Source organism: Falco punctatus, assembly GCF_963210335.1.
Source record: "Falco punctatus genome assembly, chromosome: 4".
In the NCBI taxonomy this organism is placed as follows: domain Eukaryota; kingdom Metazoa; phylum Chordata; class Aves; order Falconiformes; family Falconidae; genus Falco; species Falco punctatus.
The window spans coordinates 75,221,831-75,240,862 of NC_137583.1; the positions used below are offsets into that span (position 1 = coordinate 75,221,831).

Here is a 19,032-nt window from a genome sequence, read left to right on the forward strand (position 1 = left end):
AAATGTAAAACTCATGAGGTTAGAATGATTCTTTGGCAATAGGTCACTTGGGAAAGTAATCTTTCATAAAGAAAGGACCATAATATTTTTCCTACTGAAAGCTAAGCTGGTGCCCCATTCCCTGGGTACCACTGTATTGCTACTCCTTCAGTTGTGTGGGCTGCCACACATCTCTACTGCCCATGTTTTAAGCTAGTCAGATACACTTGTTGTGGCAACAAGTCCATCCAGTAATTCCTGTCATGAGGCAGGATGCATTAACTCAAACTTAGAGCTGTAAACAGTAAGGCAGCTTCCAGATTAAAGCTGGTTTGTGACCATCAGCTAAAAGTATGGGCTAAGTAAAAAGATAACTAACTGTAATCAGTTTCATGGGCTGGTTTTGTGGGAGTGGATAGTTTTCACCATGACACTGGTATGTTTTCCTAGGAAGAATTTTTCATTTGGATCTAATGGAGATAAAAAAGATTGCTATAACTGTCATGTTAGAGAAGATATTTCACATTTTGGAGACTGCTTATTAACCTAGTAAGATTTAAAAAAAATTAATAATTTTAAATGTTCACTAAAATCATACCTTTCTTATGAATGTAAAAAGTATAGCCCTACACAGGCTTATTACTAGATGTTTTTAAACAAGAAGGCTTTCTGACATTAAGGGATATATTTTGTTTGTTTGTTTCTTTTCAGCTTACACTGATAAGCTTTTTTTCTTTTGCCTTCCCCCAAGCATATTGTTATTCTGAATTTACGCTGTCTGCCAAAAAAAAAAAATACTCATTGTGATTGCTCCACAGATCGTTTCCTTGGTCAAGGTAACAGTTTCCATGGAACAGGTGGTCGTGGCAACAAACTTGCACAAATGCGCTACAGCTTGAGAGTGCTGAGATCTGTTGTGTCCCTTTATGATGATGCTGTGAACGTTAATTTGTGTGACCAGGGAGCAATTAGCCAGCTACTGGGTAAAGCACAATTTGTATTGCTCTACTTAAATTAGTGCATTTCTGTTGACACTAGGAATGTTAGTGCTTTTTTGTGTGCTGTGGTTTTAGTGTGTTACTTCTTTGCTGAAAAACAAAAAACTCACTTAATCCAAGATGTATTTGATTTGATTTTGAATTTTGTTATACTGTAACACACAAAGTTGAACAAACTAAGCAAAACGGACAGCTGTAAAAGCTTAGGTGTTTAATTTCAGAGTGAAAGCTGCCCCTTTTCCCTTTATTGTACTTCCTTTGTTACATTGTACATTTATGGTAGCCTGTGGGAACTCCAGCCATGAGTCTTGTTCTACCTGTCTGGTACAGTGTCACTTTCCACAGCCCATCTTGAGAGTAGAAGAAAATTAAAACCAATGTACTTTTATATGAATAATATTATGAAGAATAAAAGCAGAATAAAACTGCTGAACCACTGCTCCTGCAATTTTAGAGCATTTGTTTGTTCAGTAACATATACCTACTGTTACATTTGTTTTTACATTGCAATACACACTGTGTTCTTTTCTTACAATAATAAAAAGTTTCCAGTACTCTGTAAGACTCATGCTGGAAGAGACAAAATAGGTAAGATCCTTTGGAATTCAAAGAGTATGTTGTATCAGGAAGCCTAGAAATAGAAGTTGTAATATCCTCAGCTGAAAGTTGAACTCCAGTGAAAACTCTGTGGAAACTTACAGATTTTAGTGAAAGCAAAATTAACGCTATACCTTACGTATCAGATTCAAGTAACTTTTCTTACTTTGGGGGAGTTCTGTGTCTGAATGTCATCTTTCACATAGTGGTTCCAAGGCCAATTTTCTCAGCAGTGGTGGTATTTTATGTCTCCCATGTTTCCACTGCCAGTACAGATGTTTGTGAGGCTGTACAGCAGGGCAAATCAGTAAGTTTGTAGCCTTTTTCTAAGAGTTGCTTAATTCAGATCAGTTCCCTGAATTCATTGCACTGGCACAATACAAGGAGTAGCACAGAGACTGAACAAGGAAGAAGTCTGTGCAAGCTGCTATCAACAGCTCTGTCACCAAAAGTAAAGTCCATGAAGCCACAGCATCAGTGGTGCATTTCAGTAAGCTATTACAAAACAGAGGAGATAAAACTGAACAGCATAAGTTGATTTCTTTAAAAAACCCTTGGTGTAAATTTGATATTATTTCTTTTAAATGAACAGCTGTAATAGAATTCCGACTTGTGTATAGGATATTAACATGTATAAAACATATTCGTTTATAGATATCCTAAAGTATGCAGCAAACAAATCTAAAGAGAAAGAAGATGCCATTCTACTGGAAATCCAAGCTGATATATTATTTCTTTTGTCTGCTCTCTGTGAAAATGATCTCCACAGAAAGGTATGTATCTTTCTACCTCATACTGTGCAGAAAATATCAAAATATGATATATTTTCATTTAAAGGATATTGCTTCTCTTTAATTATTCAAAAGCAGATGTGAACTGTAATTCATCACTAGCAAACCAGGTCTGATAACGGGTTTTGGTGGCAGTGACAGTTAGAATGCAAAATCACTCAGAAATCCACTAGGAAGTGTCTCACCTATTTCACTGCTAATTTACGTGGTTTTGAAGTGAATATATGAAAGTGTGTTAACAAATGAGATTAGCAGTTTGGAAAAACTGAAAATCTCTTTTTCTTATGTATATCATAAGGAATATATTCTGCTCTAATGAGTGGGCCAAATTTATTACAAAAAAATATTTAAAGTTTTCAATTTCTTTTGTATTTTTAATGTAGTTATTTAGTAAATATCATTTAAGAAACATATTGCTTTAATTAACGTTTCAACAGGAACTCTTCAGCTATGAAGGAGTGAATATACTGATCACATTCATTCAGATGGATTCAAAGAAGTTACACAGTGAATTAGGCCACAATTGTCTCCTCCTCAGTGCACTCGACTGCTTGTGGTTAGTAAAGTATTTTAGCAGCAGTAACTTAAAAATGTCAAATCTGGTATTTTTTAGGTCTGCAGTGCTATGGCTTTTCTCTGCACATGTAGGCCTTTCTTCTATTTTTAATGTATAAAAATCTTTCATACAATTTGACTAATTAAAAACGGTACAAAATAAATGGAAAATTCTGTATGTATTCTCTTCTAAATAAGGGTTCAGGATGACAACCTAACTCCCCACACAAAGTGACCTCCTGACATGGAAAGTTACCTAAGACTCTCTGAGAGGTGTATGGTTAGGGTCTGTAAATAACTTTAGAGAAGTAAACAGAAGGCAAGAATAGACCAATATTAGCTAAAAACCGTGTAAGCATAAGAAGTGCTTGTAAACTGGCTAAATTGGGCTAGAAATATTTTGATCATTGCTATCAGAGAATGCCAATACATAGGAAGATAACCAAAAGTTAATTGGTTTTAAGGCAGAGGTTGATAAATACATTGGAAGCCAAATGATATGTTTGTCTGGGAGAAAAGACTGGTGCAGAAGATCCCTTTAGTTTCTGTTTTAATGACCATAAGTGAGGAAGTAAGAGAAGGAAGCAATAGCAACATGAATGCTAGTTTTATGATCATTTTAAACTGGAAGTAAACAGTGTTGCCAAAAAAAGTTTTGCTCGTCTCACCCCCATGATTCACTCACAGCCCTGCAATAAGCCAGATCAGGGACATGATCCAGCTAAATTTTAGCCTCTTCTACTGAGTTAGTTTTAGCTCAAATCCATATTCTAATCCAATTCATTGTGAACCTGCCAAATTTCTTGGGCTGCTACAAGGAAGGTGTGCCACCTGCAAGAGAAGGAAGAGCAGTCAAGTAAGGTATATTGAGTTATACAGCGTAAATGAAAAGGCATGTGAAGCGTGGTTTTTCTATTCCCCTACATACCGTCAAGGTTTGAAGCGTATTGCATACCAAATATATTTATGCAATTCAATAAAAAAAATGAGATGCTTGTAGAATGTTCTAAAGCATAAAAATGTTTCTACACATTCAAACTGTTTCCCTTTAAGGTCCTGTGTCATTGGATGTTACACTGCAGAGAATTATTTTCTTGAAAAACAAGGCATTTTTCTCCTTCTGGATTTGTTGGCAGTAGGTATTGTTATTTTTCTTGTTACAGAATGAAAGAGTAGTGAAACAACATGGAAAACTGGATTATTTTTGTTACAGTATCTCCTAAGATTATTATAATACTAAGAAAAAGATCAGTGTATGTAATTCCCTGAGGTACGAAAGTAATCACGTACCAGGATATGTGCTCAGAAATGATTGGACAGATTTTCCATGCATCTTTTTTAAAAAATAAATACTTGACAGAGGAAGTTTTAAATTTACAAATAATATACTCTTTTTAAAAGAAAACTCAACCTATGGTCTTATGTTGGATGACATCTCTGTTTACAAAAGCACTTTAGTTCTTTCTTCATATTGAAGTTAGTAAGAGCAGAATTAGTATACACTTCAAGATATAAGTTTTATTTAGAAGTTTTGATGTTTAAAGCTACTTTGTACACGTGTTTTGTATGTATAGCTACTTCTGTGGGTCTTGGACATAGAATTGGCACAGGCATTTCACCTGTCAAAATAAGCATGCACCTTCCCTCTTTCATCCCCTCCTCATTCTCACTGGCCGTACTGCCAGCTTCTGACGCCCTTCCTTGCAGCACAAGGCTGCAGATCCTTCCTTACTCGTAGCTGCTGCTAAAAGATCTGGCCATAAAACAGAACAGGTGCTGTGTGGTACCGCTCAGCCACTGCCTTCAGAGTCTGTTTCTTAAAAAAATAAGTCTTTGGTAGTATTATATTCTCCAGCATGTGATGAGCCTTGAGGCATGTATACAAAACCTAGTATGTAATTCTACACACAGGTATGTGTGTCTTACACGATCCTACACTCATTTCCTTCATGTTCTTTGATTTATGGAACTTTGCATGGTAGGATTCCAAAAACTTGAAAGATTTACAAGTTTATACCCCAGTTTTGTGCAAATAATTGTGATGAAAAGCTTGCAGTTACCTGATTACGTATTATGCAATTTCTCTATCTTTTTTGAAGGTAGATATCACTGTGTTTTAAACAGTTTAAAACATTTTTTTCTTTTCCTTTTTACCAAGTTAAAGCAAAAGAACCTGTGCAATATAATTCTTGGAATCTTGGTTGAATTTTGTGACAACCCTAAAACCACTTTGCACATCAGTACCTGGCGAGGGGCGAAAGATCAAACAGCAGCTAACCTTCTAGTACAGTTGTGGAGACAGGAAGAGTCGGATCTAGGAGTCAAACGTGATCGATACGGAAGGATTGTTGGTAAATTTTATGATGCATGTGAAACTGTGAGTAGTTCTACTGAATAAGTAAAGCAAAGGCAGTATTTGCTCTTGTAGTCTGAATCCTGATGAAAGTAAATTGCAATGTTTATAGCTTTATGCTGTATTTCTTACCAAGCCCGAAACACCTCTCTGTTTCGTCTGGAGTCAGGCCGCTAGATGGCATTTTCTGCATCAGCTGGGAATGAACCTGACAATGAACAGAACCATGGCTAGTATCCTGAACAGCTTTCCTAATGCTAGACAGTTAGAACTACGTAATTAAAGGCATTGTGTTTTGTTATATGTTGTAAAAAGATGTAAGGTGAGCGCTATGTTCTTGCAAATCTTTAGTTATGATAATTAATATTTCCTGGCCCAAATTATGTTCAAATTCCTGGCCAAACTATCAGAGTGATTGACATAGCATCCACAAAGTAAGATGGAACTGTTGTGTTTTGGAGGAATTATCACAGAAAAGAATATGTCCATAGCTGCCTGCTAAAGACCCTCATATTTCATTACATAGATAGCATTTCCTCCAAGTTTAATAGCTTTGGGAACATACTACCTCTTCCTTCTTGTACTCTGGCTTTGTGTTTTGAAATTATTAGACATGAAGAGACCTATTGCTAGCAGCTTCCAGAAACAGCAAGAGGTCATTCCGATGCCTGCCGACTGTCCCAGCTTTGCCATCGTGGAAATTTCAGAAAACATACGGGCAAAACTTTATTCATTATTGTGCAAGCTAGGTAAGACAAGTGAATTGCCTTGTTAGTGTCATATTTGAACTGAACTGAACTTGTTCACTGGCAATCAATAAAGCCACTATAAAAGAAGAAAATAAAGATCAAAGGAAACTTTGAGATGCATCATCAACACTGTTACTAATAGATACTTGCTCATCCTGTTCTTAAAAGTCCCTACTGATGGGGATTTCAAGACTTCCTCAGTACTTGGCTGCCTCTACCATTAGGAAGAGTTTTCCTAGAATTAAACCTCAAATTTGCTTGACATTTTCTGTGACTTGTTTTCACACACACAATATCTCTTTCACATATTTTAACACTTCTACACTTAATTTTATTTCCCTAGATTAAGAAAGACATTACTCACTGATCTCATTTTCTAGTGTAACCTCTGATTATTCTAGTAGGTTTTTTGAGTCTTTCCAATTGATTCACATTCTTCATGATCTGTAGAGTCTCAAAACTGAACACAGTGCTCCAGCAGAAACCTCACTGCCAAACAGAGCTACATTACTTATCTTTTAAATAAACATTCTGACATTAATATAACAATTAATCTATTCATAATGGCATGATGTTGTTTGGTCATTTGACTTAGGATCTTGTCCAGTCACCTGCCATCCTGGGATTTATACAAGTGACTCTTCCTACATTTAGATTTTTTATTTATCCTTACTGAATTAAATTCTGTGTGTTTAGATAATTTTTCAAATTGGCAAGATTAATTTGCATTCTAATCTTTTTCTTTGAAATGCTGCAGTCCCTCCAAATTCTGTTACCTGCACCCTGAATATGAATACTCATTACACCCTTGTCTAAAAGACTAAACTGAAGTCAAGATAGATGATAAACTCTTCCATATCCATAAGATTTCTTGTATGGCTGTAGACAAAAGCTAGGTCATAGTTTTTACTAATTTGTTTTGGATAAAAATGTTTTCATTGTTAGCTGTATAAACATTATTTGTTTAGTTATTTGTTTCAGTCTTTTTTCAGGAACTGAACTGAACCAATATTCTCTGACTTGTCTTTTTCCCCTTTTAAAAATAGGCATTATGTTTGGTTTTTCATGTCTATCCTCCACAGGTTCAAAAATGATCAGTAATTGTTCTGGGATTGCTTTAACCAGTTCCCTGGATATCCTAGAGAACCAACTGGTTTGAAAACATCCTTAGTTTCTTTAATAAACTATAGCTAGTTCTTTCTCTGTTGTAACCCAAGTTCTTATTAATTTTTGTTAGTCTTATATTAAATGTTGGATTGCAGCTAAATTCTTTATTAAAACAAAAATGCATGAGATATCATTCCAACTTTATCCTGACCTCTTATGTTAGTTATATACCTTGTAATATCTCCTGTGAAGTACTGAAATGACATGAAAATGGGTAATAACAAAATGAAAATATTCTAATAGGCTTTTCTCAGCATCTTCCTCGACTGTAGTCATGCTCCACAACAGCCTGTAATGTGGTGATCTAGAAAATCAGTGTTAATTGGTCTTTATCTATGGTATTTCTTTAACTTAAAAACATGAGGTAATTACGCTCTGATAGATGATACGTTCCCATTACCACACAGATGGTATGATGAAGTCTAGAATGAGATTTAATAGACTATATATAGGGGGGGTTTAAAAGTCAAATATCATTAACATTCAGCATGCAAAAATGAGGCATAGTCTTAGCAACCATACTTCTTTACCTTATTCTTTTACACATGTTGTCAACATGTTTTTAAAAAGATGGACTCATGATGCTCAAGGCATTATGCTTAAGGCTCAAGTCTATGAGATGGAGGACCACCTTCATTACAAAGCTTTGAAATAAAGTACTGGACACCCTATAATATGATTCTGCTGTTGGCTACTTCACAGCGAAAGCAAACTCCATTTGTGTTGAACTGCTTCTTTAGAAACCGTGACCTGTGGGCTCAACTATTTGAGTTAAAGGAAGATCAAACCCTTCCCACAGAAGCGTAGCAAATGCAGAACTATCCTGCTTTCCAAGTGACTGGAAGGTCACTGGAGCCACTTTCGAGAGTTAATTTATTGTGGAGAAAACAGGTTTTTTATCACAAAAGCCTGCTCAAGATTAGAACAGTGACTGACTGGGAGGTGTGTGTGATAAAGATGTTTGCATGTGATTATATGACAGATAAGATGGTGTCTTTTTTAGAATGTTACATTTTAAGATAAATTCATCATGCTGTTAATACTGACGTGATTAATATTCTTTTAGGTTTTGAAAATTTACCTGGTTTGTCTGCTAAGGATTGTGTCACACTTGCTATCATACGTCATTATATTGACTTTAAAGTGAGTATTGTGGAAGAAAATATTACTACTGTATCTGCATTTGTAAAAATAGCAAGTACATCTCAGGATACAACAACCAACCTTTAAAAAGCTGTCACCTATGTCACAAGTCACCTATAGTTTCACAGAGAGTATAAGCTAGTCTTTACCATCAAAAGAAATAATCCATCTCCCATCATTGCAGCGCTCCCCAGACTCTTACTTTATACTGCTACAAATGTTTGTGACTGCATAGAAAACAAGACTAGAAACCAACACAAGTTTAAAGTAACTCAGAAAAAATAATTTTAACTGTTTTCCAGCTCAAGAAACGCAAATGCTCCAGGATAAGAGTAAGAAATTGGGGAGGGGCTGGAGAGTAGGACTGCCTCTTTGTACAGTAAGGTCAGTTTAGAGGAGGCAGCACATTCTGATTAAGGTTTTCCTGTGCTTTCCCATCTTTGTCCCCACGTGCAGTATCCATCTATACTGTCAAAAGTTAAGAATGATGTGTGCATAGGAAACAAGAACAGTATAGCAAGCTTTGTGGGAGCCATCCTGCTCAAAAGATGCTTCAGTTTATGCCAATTTTCTGCTTAGGAACAAAGTCTGTGTGAGCTTGAAGTGTTCAAGAACTAGCAAGACTCGATCTTTCATCGATAATTTCAGTGTCTGTTTATGTGTCATGTTGCACTTTGCTCTGATAATATGCATAACGTGAGATTCTAAGCAGCAGCCAGTAGGACACACTTCACTCTTGTAATTTGGTGTCTTCTAGCTATCAGTGTTTCTTTTGAGTTTCTGTTGTTATCAGCATTCCTGTTACTACCCTGTGGAGACAAGCTTGGGCTTGGGAAGTCTTAGGGAGGATTATCATGAATGATAATCCAGTATCATTACTGAAGTCTAACCTTGCATAAAAATTCGGGGAAGTGAAACAACAATAATGAGAGACATGGTTGCTCTATTATGTTTTGAATGCTTAGAGGTGAAAAAAGAGATAACTATCAAATAGCGTGGGGTGTGTTTCACATACAGGTTGGAGAAGTTTGGAGTGAAATGTGTGAAGAACTAAAAGAAGAGTTCAGGCCTGTTGTGTCAGATGAAGAAGCCTTGAAAGTTATTTCAGACGCAGCAGAAGATACTGGAAGAATGGTGGTTGCACTGCAGACTGAAGTGCTTGAAAGTCAACACCACCGAGAAATGCAAGAAGAGGAAAAAACATATACAAAAGTAAGACAAAGAGTGTTTAAACAAGCAAAGCCCATGTAAGCTTTTTTGTTAATTTATATGAATATTTTCTTACTATATAATGCTGAAAATCCTGCATGTGTACACTGTTTGAAGATATTTTAATCTGTCTCAGCAGCAAAATTTTAACTTTAAATTAAATTTGGTTAACCTCAGTTCTCCCAATTCATATAATTTTGCCAGTGTTTAGAGAGTAACATGAAAAAATGAAGCAGTATCATCAGTGATGCATCAGCAATGGTGTAGTGAGAAATAATCATTATGTTACTATGAGTTGCACCTGTGTTCACCTGTAGCCGATAACAATTTAAAGTACTTACTACAACTATATCTGCTTTGTAAAATGAAACATAAGCCTCTGTTATAAGTTCCCTTGGCTGAATATTCACATAGCTTCATTACCTCAGAAAGTAGGGCTTTGTGCTTCCCAGCATGCTGTGAGTGAGCAGGTATAGCCATTTCCCAGCTTTGGTTATAAGGCAAGCATTTGGTGCTTTTGCTCATCTTTTGTCTCATCCTCTCCTGCTGTCTGAGAAGTACAATCACTTGGTCCAGTTGTCCAAAATCTCATGCTAGTGTTTTTGAGGGATTGTCATGCATTATGATGCCTGCATTTTTAACACCAGAACTGATTGCATCTCTGTTATTCAGCATTTGAAAGTGAGAATATACAGGAAGTACTCGTGAAATAGATGGGGCTTTTCCAACATCTGTGTTGGAAGAGGGGAAAATTAGTCTGCAGAGAAGGTAAACCTTTTTTTTTTTAAAGACAGTGCATAAGTGAAGTTTTTGAAGGACAAGTACGTTACTACAACACTATCATCCAATATCAGGCAAGAGACATGAGCTAAGGTGGCCCAAGGGGCACAGCTGAACACACTATTCAAACAGCACAAGCACAGAATTCAGAAAAACTCCTGAGAAGAGGATTATCTTGCATCTTATAAATTCTGTTTATATTACAGATCCAAGCTATCCATAAGCAGAGAGAAATGGTAGATAAATCTTGGAAAAATTTCTTGACTCGGACATCAAACTATGAGGCATTGAAGGTAAGAAATCTGAGTGACGGAGCAAACTTTACATTCACAGTGTAGTTGTAATAATTGTGAAGTTCCAAATACATTTCTTAATTATGAGAATATTCAAGTAGAAGTTATAGTCAAAGTTATATTTGCACAGAGATAGGAGAATGAACCGTAAGATGTATTGGCAAAGCTACGCAAGATTTGATTTTTCTGCTCTTCTGATTACAATCACAGATTGGAGATCTACTTTGTTTATACACTTGCAGTTGGGGGACGGGGGGTGGGGGTGGGGTATATTTGTTCTGAAACTGTTGAAACTAAAAGCCTTGTAATTCTTTCTTTATTTTTTCTAATACTTTATTCCCTATTTTTAGTACAGCAAACTTCTTTCAAGATAGGAAAGACTTTATGATGAAAGGAGTTTCTTTTCGTAATATTTCTGCTTTTCCAAAAGAACATTAGAGTCTTGGTTAGGCAATCAGACTAAGTTGGAGAATGAATGAAATCAGACTTAAAAGAAATGCTTTGGCAGCTAAATTTAATTTTTCTTCATTTCCTAAAGGAAATGCAAAAGAGAATAATTTTCTTCATGTGCTAGCACCTCCCTGGTCTGTGGTAAAGATCCATGCTAGAATTAGAAATTAAAAAGGGCCAGGAAAAAGATTTAGAGAACTACAGGCTGGTTAGTTTTAACCGAGTCCCTGGAAAACTTTGTTAGACACAAGGGACAAAAAGGCGATTGGTGATGGCTGTCATAGATTTACCAAGGACAAATCATGCGTTGCCAACATTGTTGCCTTTTGGGATGAAATTATTTGCTCTGGAGAAGGAGAAAGATGGATGTTACTTCCCTTAGTTTTAGCAAGGTTTTCAGCAGTATTTTGTAGCCTCCTTGTAGCCAAAATGGGAAGATACGGACTGGACTACATACAGGTGGACTACAAGTTGGAAAAAAAAAAATGGCTGGACTGGTGGGCTCAAAGGACAGTGGTCAGTAATTAAAGTTTAACTAGCTGTCAGTTTTGAGTGATATTCTGCAGAGTTAATTATAGGGTTGATACCCCTGAGCATTTTCATTAACAACTTGGATATTGGATCAGTATGCATCCTCATCATGTTCACGCATGACACTGGAGCTGGAGGAAGCAATCCCTGTGCTGAGCAGTAGGGCTGCTATTCAGAAGGACTTTAACAAGCTGGAGGGATGCACTGGCCAAAAGCTCATGCACTTCAGGAAAAGAAAATGTGAAGTCACACATCTGGGATGTGTTAAAGTGTCGCCCATCAGTCCAGCCTGGGGACTGCCTGGCCGCGCAGATGTGTACGATGGATGGCGTGACGAGCTGTGCGTGAGGCAACAGTGCCCTCTGGCGGTGATGGAGGCTGACAGCAGCTATGGCTGCATGAGAAACAACACAGCCCGCAGCTCATAGCAAGCGATTATTCCCTTCTCACCCTTGCGAAGCCATGACCGTTTATTCTGTTTTCCAGTCCCCAGTATAAGGGAGAGTCACAAACCAGAGATTCAATTAAAGGCCAATTGAATTCTGTCTTCATTTATTTAGGTTTTTTGTTTGTATAGTTTCCAACAAGTGCAAGTGACACAATTAAGTTGAATTAAATCATTTCCCCTTTTTTTCTAACGATCTTTAGAAAGCAAAAAGGCTTCAGGAAAAATCAATAGAGGCTTCCAGATCTAACCTGAAGACTCAAAATGGAGCAGTCCATTCTACTGATATTAAAGGCCTCAGTACAACAGTAAGTAATCCCCAGTGACGCTGTTTTATTCTCATTAATGTGTAAGTAGTTTCAGGTTTATTCTGGATGTATATGTGCTACTTCTTAATCTTTCTTTAATAATGTTTTATGTTGACAAGCTCCAAGTGTGTAAGAAAGAATCTGTATCTCCTGCAAAGCACCACTTCCCCTTCTGACACATCCTCTGACAACAAGTAGTTGGTCAGAATGAAATTCAGATGTGCAGATTACTCGTAAAAAGTGTGGGTAAGATGGTCCCTATGCTACTTGACATGTATCTCTTGTGCGATAGCCTTTCATGAAAACCTTGCTGAGGTCAGGACCTCCTTCATTTATTGTTGGGTAAACCTGTGTGATGTACTAATCTTTTAGTACATCAGTAGTTCCTTTGTCAGTAAACATGTTCCTGACTCTGCAGACAAGCCACTCATTGCACCTGCAGAAAAGATATTTTTTTTCCTCATTTCTGTCAGGTAACTGAAGTGTGAGAAAATAAGCCATTGTTAACATCTTACTTGGGCATAACAGCACATTTAGGTGTTGAGTTTTGACAAGCTGAGGTAAGAATGTCCATTCCAGTCAGTAACTGCTTTTGAGCTAGCTGGACGGTTTCTGTGTAAGCATCACAGCTAAGGAGAATTTTAGGGGGAGGGATGGCTTCTTGGTTGCTTATAAGTTATTCTTACATGTAAGGAGAAACAAGGAAGAGAGAACATGAGGTGCTGTTTTCAAACTTGTACAAAGGCAAGAGGTTCTATCACCATGGGCTTTGTCATGAATGAGTAACAACAACTAAGGTGGCTGGATCCTGAAAAAGAAAAGAAGCAGTTCGTGTTTGATGTGATGAGGAAAGGAGTTTCATAGGAAGCAAGGAGATGGTCACAGAGTGCTAGACCTTTGCTCTAAACTTCTGAAAGATATGGAGGGACACATCTGTGAAGGCAAGATGAAGTGGGCTGGAAAAATGATTTAGTTACATGCATATATCACTGAGACTGTTAATCAGCAATATTTTGTAGAAAGTATGTGAAAAATTTAGATATAAACATGAGTATTCTGGAAATTGTTGGTAGAGAGAAATACTTGGACCTTAAGCCAAGATTATTAGTTTCTTTGGAGGGAGAGGATTTAACAAGAAAATATCTTTATGGCTCTATAGTGAATATTTCAACAACTGTAGACAAAAACAAAGAAAAGATTAGTCCATTTTATAAGATAAGTGTATTAAAAACCTGAACACATCAGCAACATCAGATAAAATTCCTTGGGTATATTGCTTAGAAGAATTACAAATGACAGATATGGCTGGCAAATTTTTTATGGAAAAATCTTCTTCCCACATCTCTGCCTAACACCCTTAGTAAGGAAAGATGAAAGTTAAGCTGATTGTTGCAAACCAGTCAAGGTCAAGTAATCCAATATGTGAGCTGCGTGCACTCAAAGAGTTGCATTGTTTGTTTTAGTAGGTCATCGTTAGAAGATAGAGGTGTCACTCAGGGATTTTTATTCAAAGAACTGAATCTTTTCAGTATAAAGAGTAGTAATGAGGCTGGAAGGTGTATGTCTCTTTCAGTCTTGGTGTTTTCCTGGGGCAGTAGTTATAGGCAGTCGCATTCTGAGATAAACAGGGTCCATTCTCTTTTTTTCCTTTGAAGTATTAATGTATAGTAAAATTCTGAGGACAAAAGGTATGGCTGATATTATACACAAATCAAAGTAACATTGCACAAGAAAATTCTATTGTTATGAAGGCTTGATTTTCTTCTATTCGTAAGATCAGGCATGAAGGCAGAAAAGCAGAGTACATGAAAGCACTTGCTGAAAAACCACCGTCCTTTCCTTAATATTGATGGGAACAATTCACAAATCTAGTATAAAGGATAGTCTTAGTAGACCTCAGAAACCTCAGCATGCACCTCCACCCACTGAATAATGTTTTTGAACAACAGTTCATGATTTAACTCTCATCTCATTTTATATGGTAACATGAATGTCACGCAATGTATTTATTTTGTTTTTCAGATTGGATCTGGCTGCTCAGTAACTGTTGAAAGTACACCTCCTCTGTTAGTTGGAGGGCCACTGGCTGTTACAGACCTTGCTCTTAGAAAGCCCTCTGTTTGCGAAGGAGCCTTAAAAAAGATCAAAAGAGTTAAAACATTGAACTTAGTTAAGGATTTGGTACCTATGGAATAGATAGTGTGCTGAACAGTGCTTTTAGTATTATAGCTAACTGCACATATATTTTAGCTACAAGATAAAATGTGTTGTTAATGCTTTGATGAATTACATAGAACATCTTGAGAGAAAAATTATATTTTGTCTTAACTAGTATAAATGTGGAGATGATTTATTAATGAAGTACCCCATACAGTATGGTACAAAGGTATATTGAGTCTAATGATTTTGTGTGCTAGTGTCAGGTTACCCTAATCCACTATCAGCAGGTCCACTATTTAGATTTCCATCTCTTGTTGACACATTCCATACACTGCAGTTTAAGTACCTTTTCCATTGAGCAGGGTGATGAACCTTCACATAAACACATTCAGTTCTTCATTTTCCTGGATGCCATACCCACATAGTTTTTGTCCAAGTCCATTTTGAATTCTTGAATTGCTGCCTTTAGCGTCAGGACTTCTGACTTCTCAGTTTTCATCTAAAGACTAAGCAGCTTGTCTGTGCCAACAGTTTCTCCAAGCCTGTTGGAGAGACGTGTTGAAGTGTCTTGCTCCTCATGGGTTTCTCACAGCTCTTTACCTGATCTTACTATTCTGTTTCTTGGATTATTTCCCATATTGTCTCCAACAAGAACTCACCCTTTTCCAGCCTGGCACCTCTATAATACCAACACAAACTTGTGAACACCAGACCTTTTTGTAAATGACTCAGTTTCTAAGCGAATGTCTCCTTTCCTAACTTGGGCAAAGCCACAGTTAGTGGTATTACAATACAGCAAGATACCCTGAGGCTGTTACTTCATCCTAAAACCAGTTGCTATCCAGTGCTATGGCATAAATTGCTGTGGCATTGCAAGGGGTGCTGTGAGGTACAAGCTCTGGCACGTGATCTGTCATTTTTGCCTGTAAGCACCATTTTGAGAAAAGTACAAGCTTTCACTTTGTTAAATGCTAACTGAAAAAATGGAAATAAATTTGAGCTAAACAGGTAGAATTTAGCTTCCAACTCCTTTTTTTACTTCCTGAAAGAGGGATGGGGGCTGGGGGGGGTGTATGAGCATTTCTTAAAAATCTTTGTCCCTATAACAAGACATAACAGTGCTAGCATTAAAAATAAAGGCAGGTTTTTGTTTCAATATTATCTACTTAAATTTTATAAAAAGAAAAACCCTAAGAAAATAATGAAATAAACCAAAACAGCCATATGAAATGGCACTTAAACTTTAGAGATATCTCCACATATGTAGCTTCCAAAGATCAGAAGCATTTTCTTAAGGGCAGGTCTGTTAAACGTTACATTGTGAAGATAGTCATCTGGTACTTGAGCCAGAGAAATTAAATCAAGCTATGCTAATTTAATTATATTTCTATGCCGGCCCTTTGCTAACTGATAATTTTTAAGTATAACCCGGTTTCATGACATTTTTTCCCAAAATCAGCTGCGTAAAGTTTGTTTTGTTAAACAAGCCTCTATGTGTATTTCTTGCCTGCCTGCAAGAAAGATAAACTAAGGTGTACAGAGATTATCTTACTGAAGTTCTCTGTCAAGTAATGTCCTGTTCAGTTGTTTATGTTTGTACTTCTCTGACAGCTCTTCAGCAGCTATGCTGCTTTATTACTGTTTCAGAGAATATGAAAATATATCTACACACAGGGGCCACCACAAGTATGCTCCATCGTCTTTTCACAATTAAAGCCAAACAATAAATATTTGACTAGGAGAACAAAGACTGTGACATTTAGGGATTTTTTTAAGTGCTTGCACATAAGCAAATGTGTGGGTGACTCGTTGCTACCGGCAGCAAGGCAAAGGCCCATTTTTTCCAAAAAACATACAGGACTCGTGCAAGTCCCTCCAATTTCTGAGTAAAAGCTACAGCAGTACAGTGTAGCCCAGGTATGGATATAAAAGATCTTTTAGCTGGAAATCAGTTTATATATATGCTTATGTAAAAACTTTAAATCAGAAACAAAGTGAGCTCTTCAGCATTCCTCCCCCAGCTGCACTGTGCTTCTGCTACAAACACCCTGAGCTTGCAGGCAAGTAGCTGCAAATGCTCTTGTTAATTTTAATAAAAGACTGGAGAAGGAAGGGAACAGAATTTCCCGAAATGCTTACATTTATACTTCACAAATTAACACTAACACAAGACTTCACAGCAGCATAGACAGCACTTGATTTTTCCAGTCAGCCATGGACCATGGTCAGGCTGTTGCTGGGGGAACCCAAGGAAACTGGGCTTTCTGTTCCTGCTGTAACCCAGGGACGGAAAGAGAGGGAGCATGGAGTACTGGTGGAGGAAAAGATCATCCCACTTGCTGTTAATTCTTCTTGTAGACACCCCAGGGGTAGCCAACTGGCTCTCCATGACTGTCATAAATAAAACAGGTATGTCCACATGCAATTTTTTTTGCTGCTCTGCTAATGATACTGCATGAATTCATTTTAGGATAGAATAAGCCTTGTAGTTAAAGTATAACGAATACAAGAAATATATTCTAATGAAATTAACAGTTGCACAACAAAAGCTGCTATGAAATCCTCTGTACAACCCTGTACCAAGGCTAAGAACTTATATTTACTCAAAAATGTAGGTATAGTAATTAGGTCATGTAACCATAGTCTGAAAGAAATAATTAATGAAATAACTGATCAGAGAAGGAGTCTGTTTCTCTTTAACTTTCTCTAACAAGGGGCCTGCTTAGAAGTTATCTAGAGGGAGCAATTAAAAGAAACAAGTGGAAGAAACAGATGGTTGACAAGGGCATAAATTAGCTCAGACCGATAAGAACACTGCAAACTGGCAAGATCATCACATACCAGACAAAAGGTGAAAAGTACACCGTGAGGAAGACCTATGGCCTTCCTCCCAGAGACCCCTGCCCACAATTCTTGGAGGAATATGCACAAGCACAGAGGACTGATAATCTAATTAACATATGAAGTGAGAGTAGGCAGGATTAGGTAATGACTATGTATAGGCATTAATTGAATATTGTTTTATTGTATAAATATAATTAGTTACTTTAAACATGCACGTTAGGCGGAAGGATCCCCTGTGCATCCAGCGTTGCCAATAAAGGATACTCAGTCACTAAGAAATTTTGACTTCATTCTTTAAATCACTATGTTACTGTTATTTGTATCACCTGCCCCTTTTGCAGACACTACAGATTGACTGTAGCAATACATTGTTCAGGTATTCTGGAGCCAATTATGATAGGTGCTAGGCACCTTCGTCGCATGTAGAAAACCAATTAAAACAAATACTTAAAGTCTGGAGCTTTTAAAACTGCATAGGATACCTTGCTCTGGCAATCCATTAAAAGATCAATAATACAGGGAACATTACCTTTAAAATTATATTATAGTTTTACACTTCTGTAGGTGATGAATACAATTACTTAAAAGTATGAACAAGGGGAATTTATTTATCTGGTTAATGAAAGTTAAGACACTTTGTTGCAAACGCAATACAGTACATTTTATAAACAATATTGCTGGAACAGATTAGACAATGGCTCTCAAATAGCTGCTCATCATAATGCATCAATTCCTGGAACTGCTGGGTTTGGGCGAGTCATGACTCCCTCTGTTTGCTCAAAAGAAAGGGTGTATTTAAAATATTTTTTGTATCAGGAACTTAACAGTGATATTTACAGGTAAGAAATTTCTCACTCCTTTTGTACCCTCTCCTGAATACTGTAGGAGATTTATTTTACAAGATGCAGTTCAATATTGTGTTTATCTAAATGATCATTTAAAAATCTATGAGAATTGTTGGGCATTGTACAAACTACATCTGAACTATGCATTATGTGGGATGGATCTCTTGTTACTTACGAAGGTTTATATGCTGTTACTGTGTAAGTAACATTTCCTACAATAATTAAACCCAGTTGGGATCTCATAAAAGGCTAGAACACAACAGGGACTGAACAAACCACATTGTCTAAGGAGTAAAGCAGAGAACAGTCAGCTTCTCTGAGTGTTCCCATTTGTTCTCAGGCTTTCTGTGCTCAGGAGAAATGGATTAACTAGATGGTTAATCTCCCCAAATTAGTTTACTCTTGCTGGATGGTTTCTCGTAATGGGAGCAGTAGCCAAGCCAGTCTCTCACTCTTTCAAACCACTCAATGCATGGGTCTCTTCTCAACTGTGATGTTGCCTGCTATGACAGGGAAGGATGGTATCACCTTATTTACCTGTGTGAATGTGTAAATAAAGAGTAGTCTTGCATAAAGTAGTTCTTCATGTAGTAGTGTTTTTTCAAATAATGTTAATAGACAAAAAGAATGACTACTATTCAGACCCTGCTGCATAGAAAAATACTTTAATCAATCCATAGCCTAGACTAAGCAGTGATAAAATAAAAAGTTTAGACTGCACAGGACATTACAATTAGCATAATCCTTCCCTTTAGCTTGATGTCACACTTTTTTGTAGTTCTTAAACATAAAATTGATTGTATGTGCGAGACACCATATAAAGTGACCGTTGACA

The 19,032-nt window shown here is 36.9% G+C and overlaps 1 protein-coding gene across 1 annotated transcript in view; it reads left to right on the top strand.

Moving 5' to 3' along the window:
- The window catches only part of CFAP69 (cilia and flagella associated protein 69), a 63,204-nt gene that overhangs the window by 17,279 nt on the left and 26,893 nt on the right, over positions 1 to 19,032 (top strand). The window contains exons 13-21 of the mRNA XM_080383217.1: positions 798 to 962; positions 2,229 to 2,347; positions 5,079 to 5,271; positions 5,885 to 6,022; positions 8,256 to 8,332; positions 9,350 to 9,544; positions 10,528 to 10,614; positions 12,244 to 12,348; positions 14,371 to 14,541. Coding sequence (XP_080239343.1) covers positions 798 to 962; positions 2,229 to 2,347; positions 5,079 to 5,271; positions 5,885 to 6,022; positions 8,256 to 8,332; positions 9,350 to 9,544; positions 10,528 to 10,614; positions 12,244 to 12,348; positions 14,371 to 14,541 — 1,250 coding nt within the window. The remainder of the gene's footprint in view (positions 1 to 797; positions 963 to 2,228; positions 2,348 to 5,078; positions 5,272 to 5,884; positions 6,023 to 8,255; positions 8,333 to 9,349; positions 9,545 to 10,527; positions 10,615 to 12,243; positions 12,349 to 14,370; positions 14,542 to 19,032) is intronic.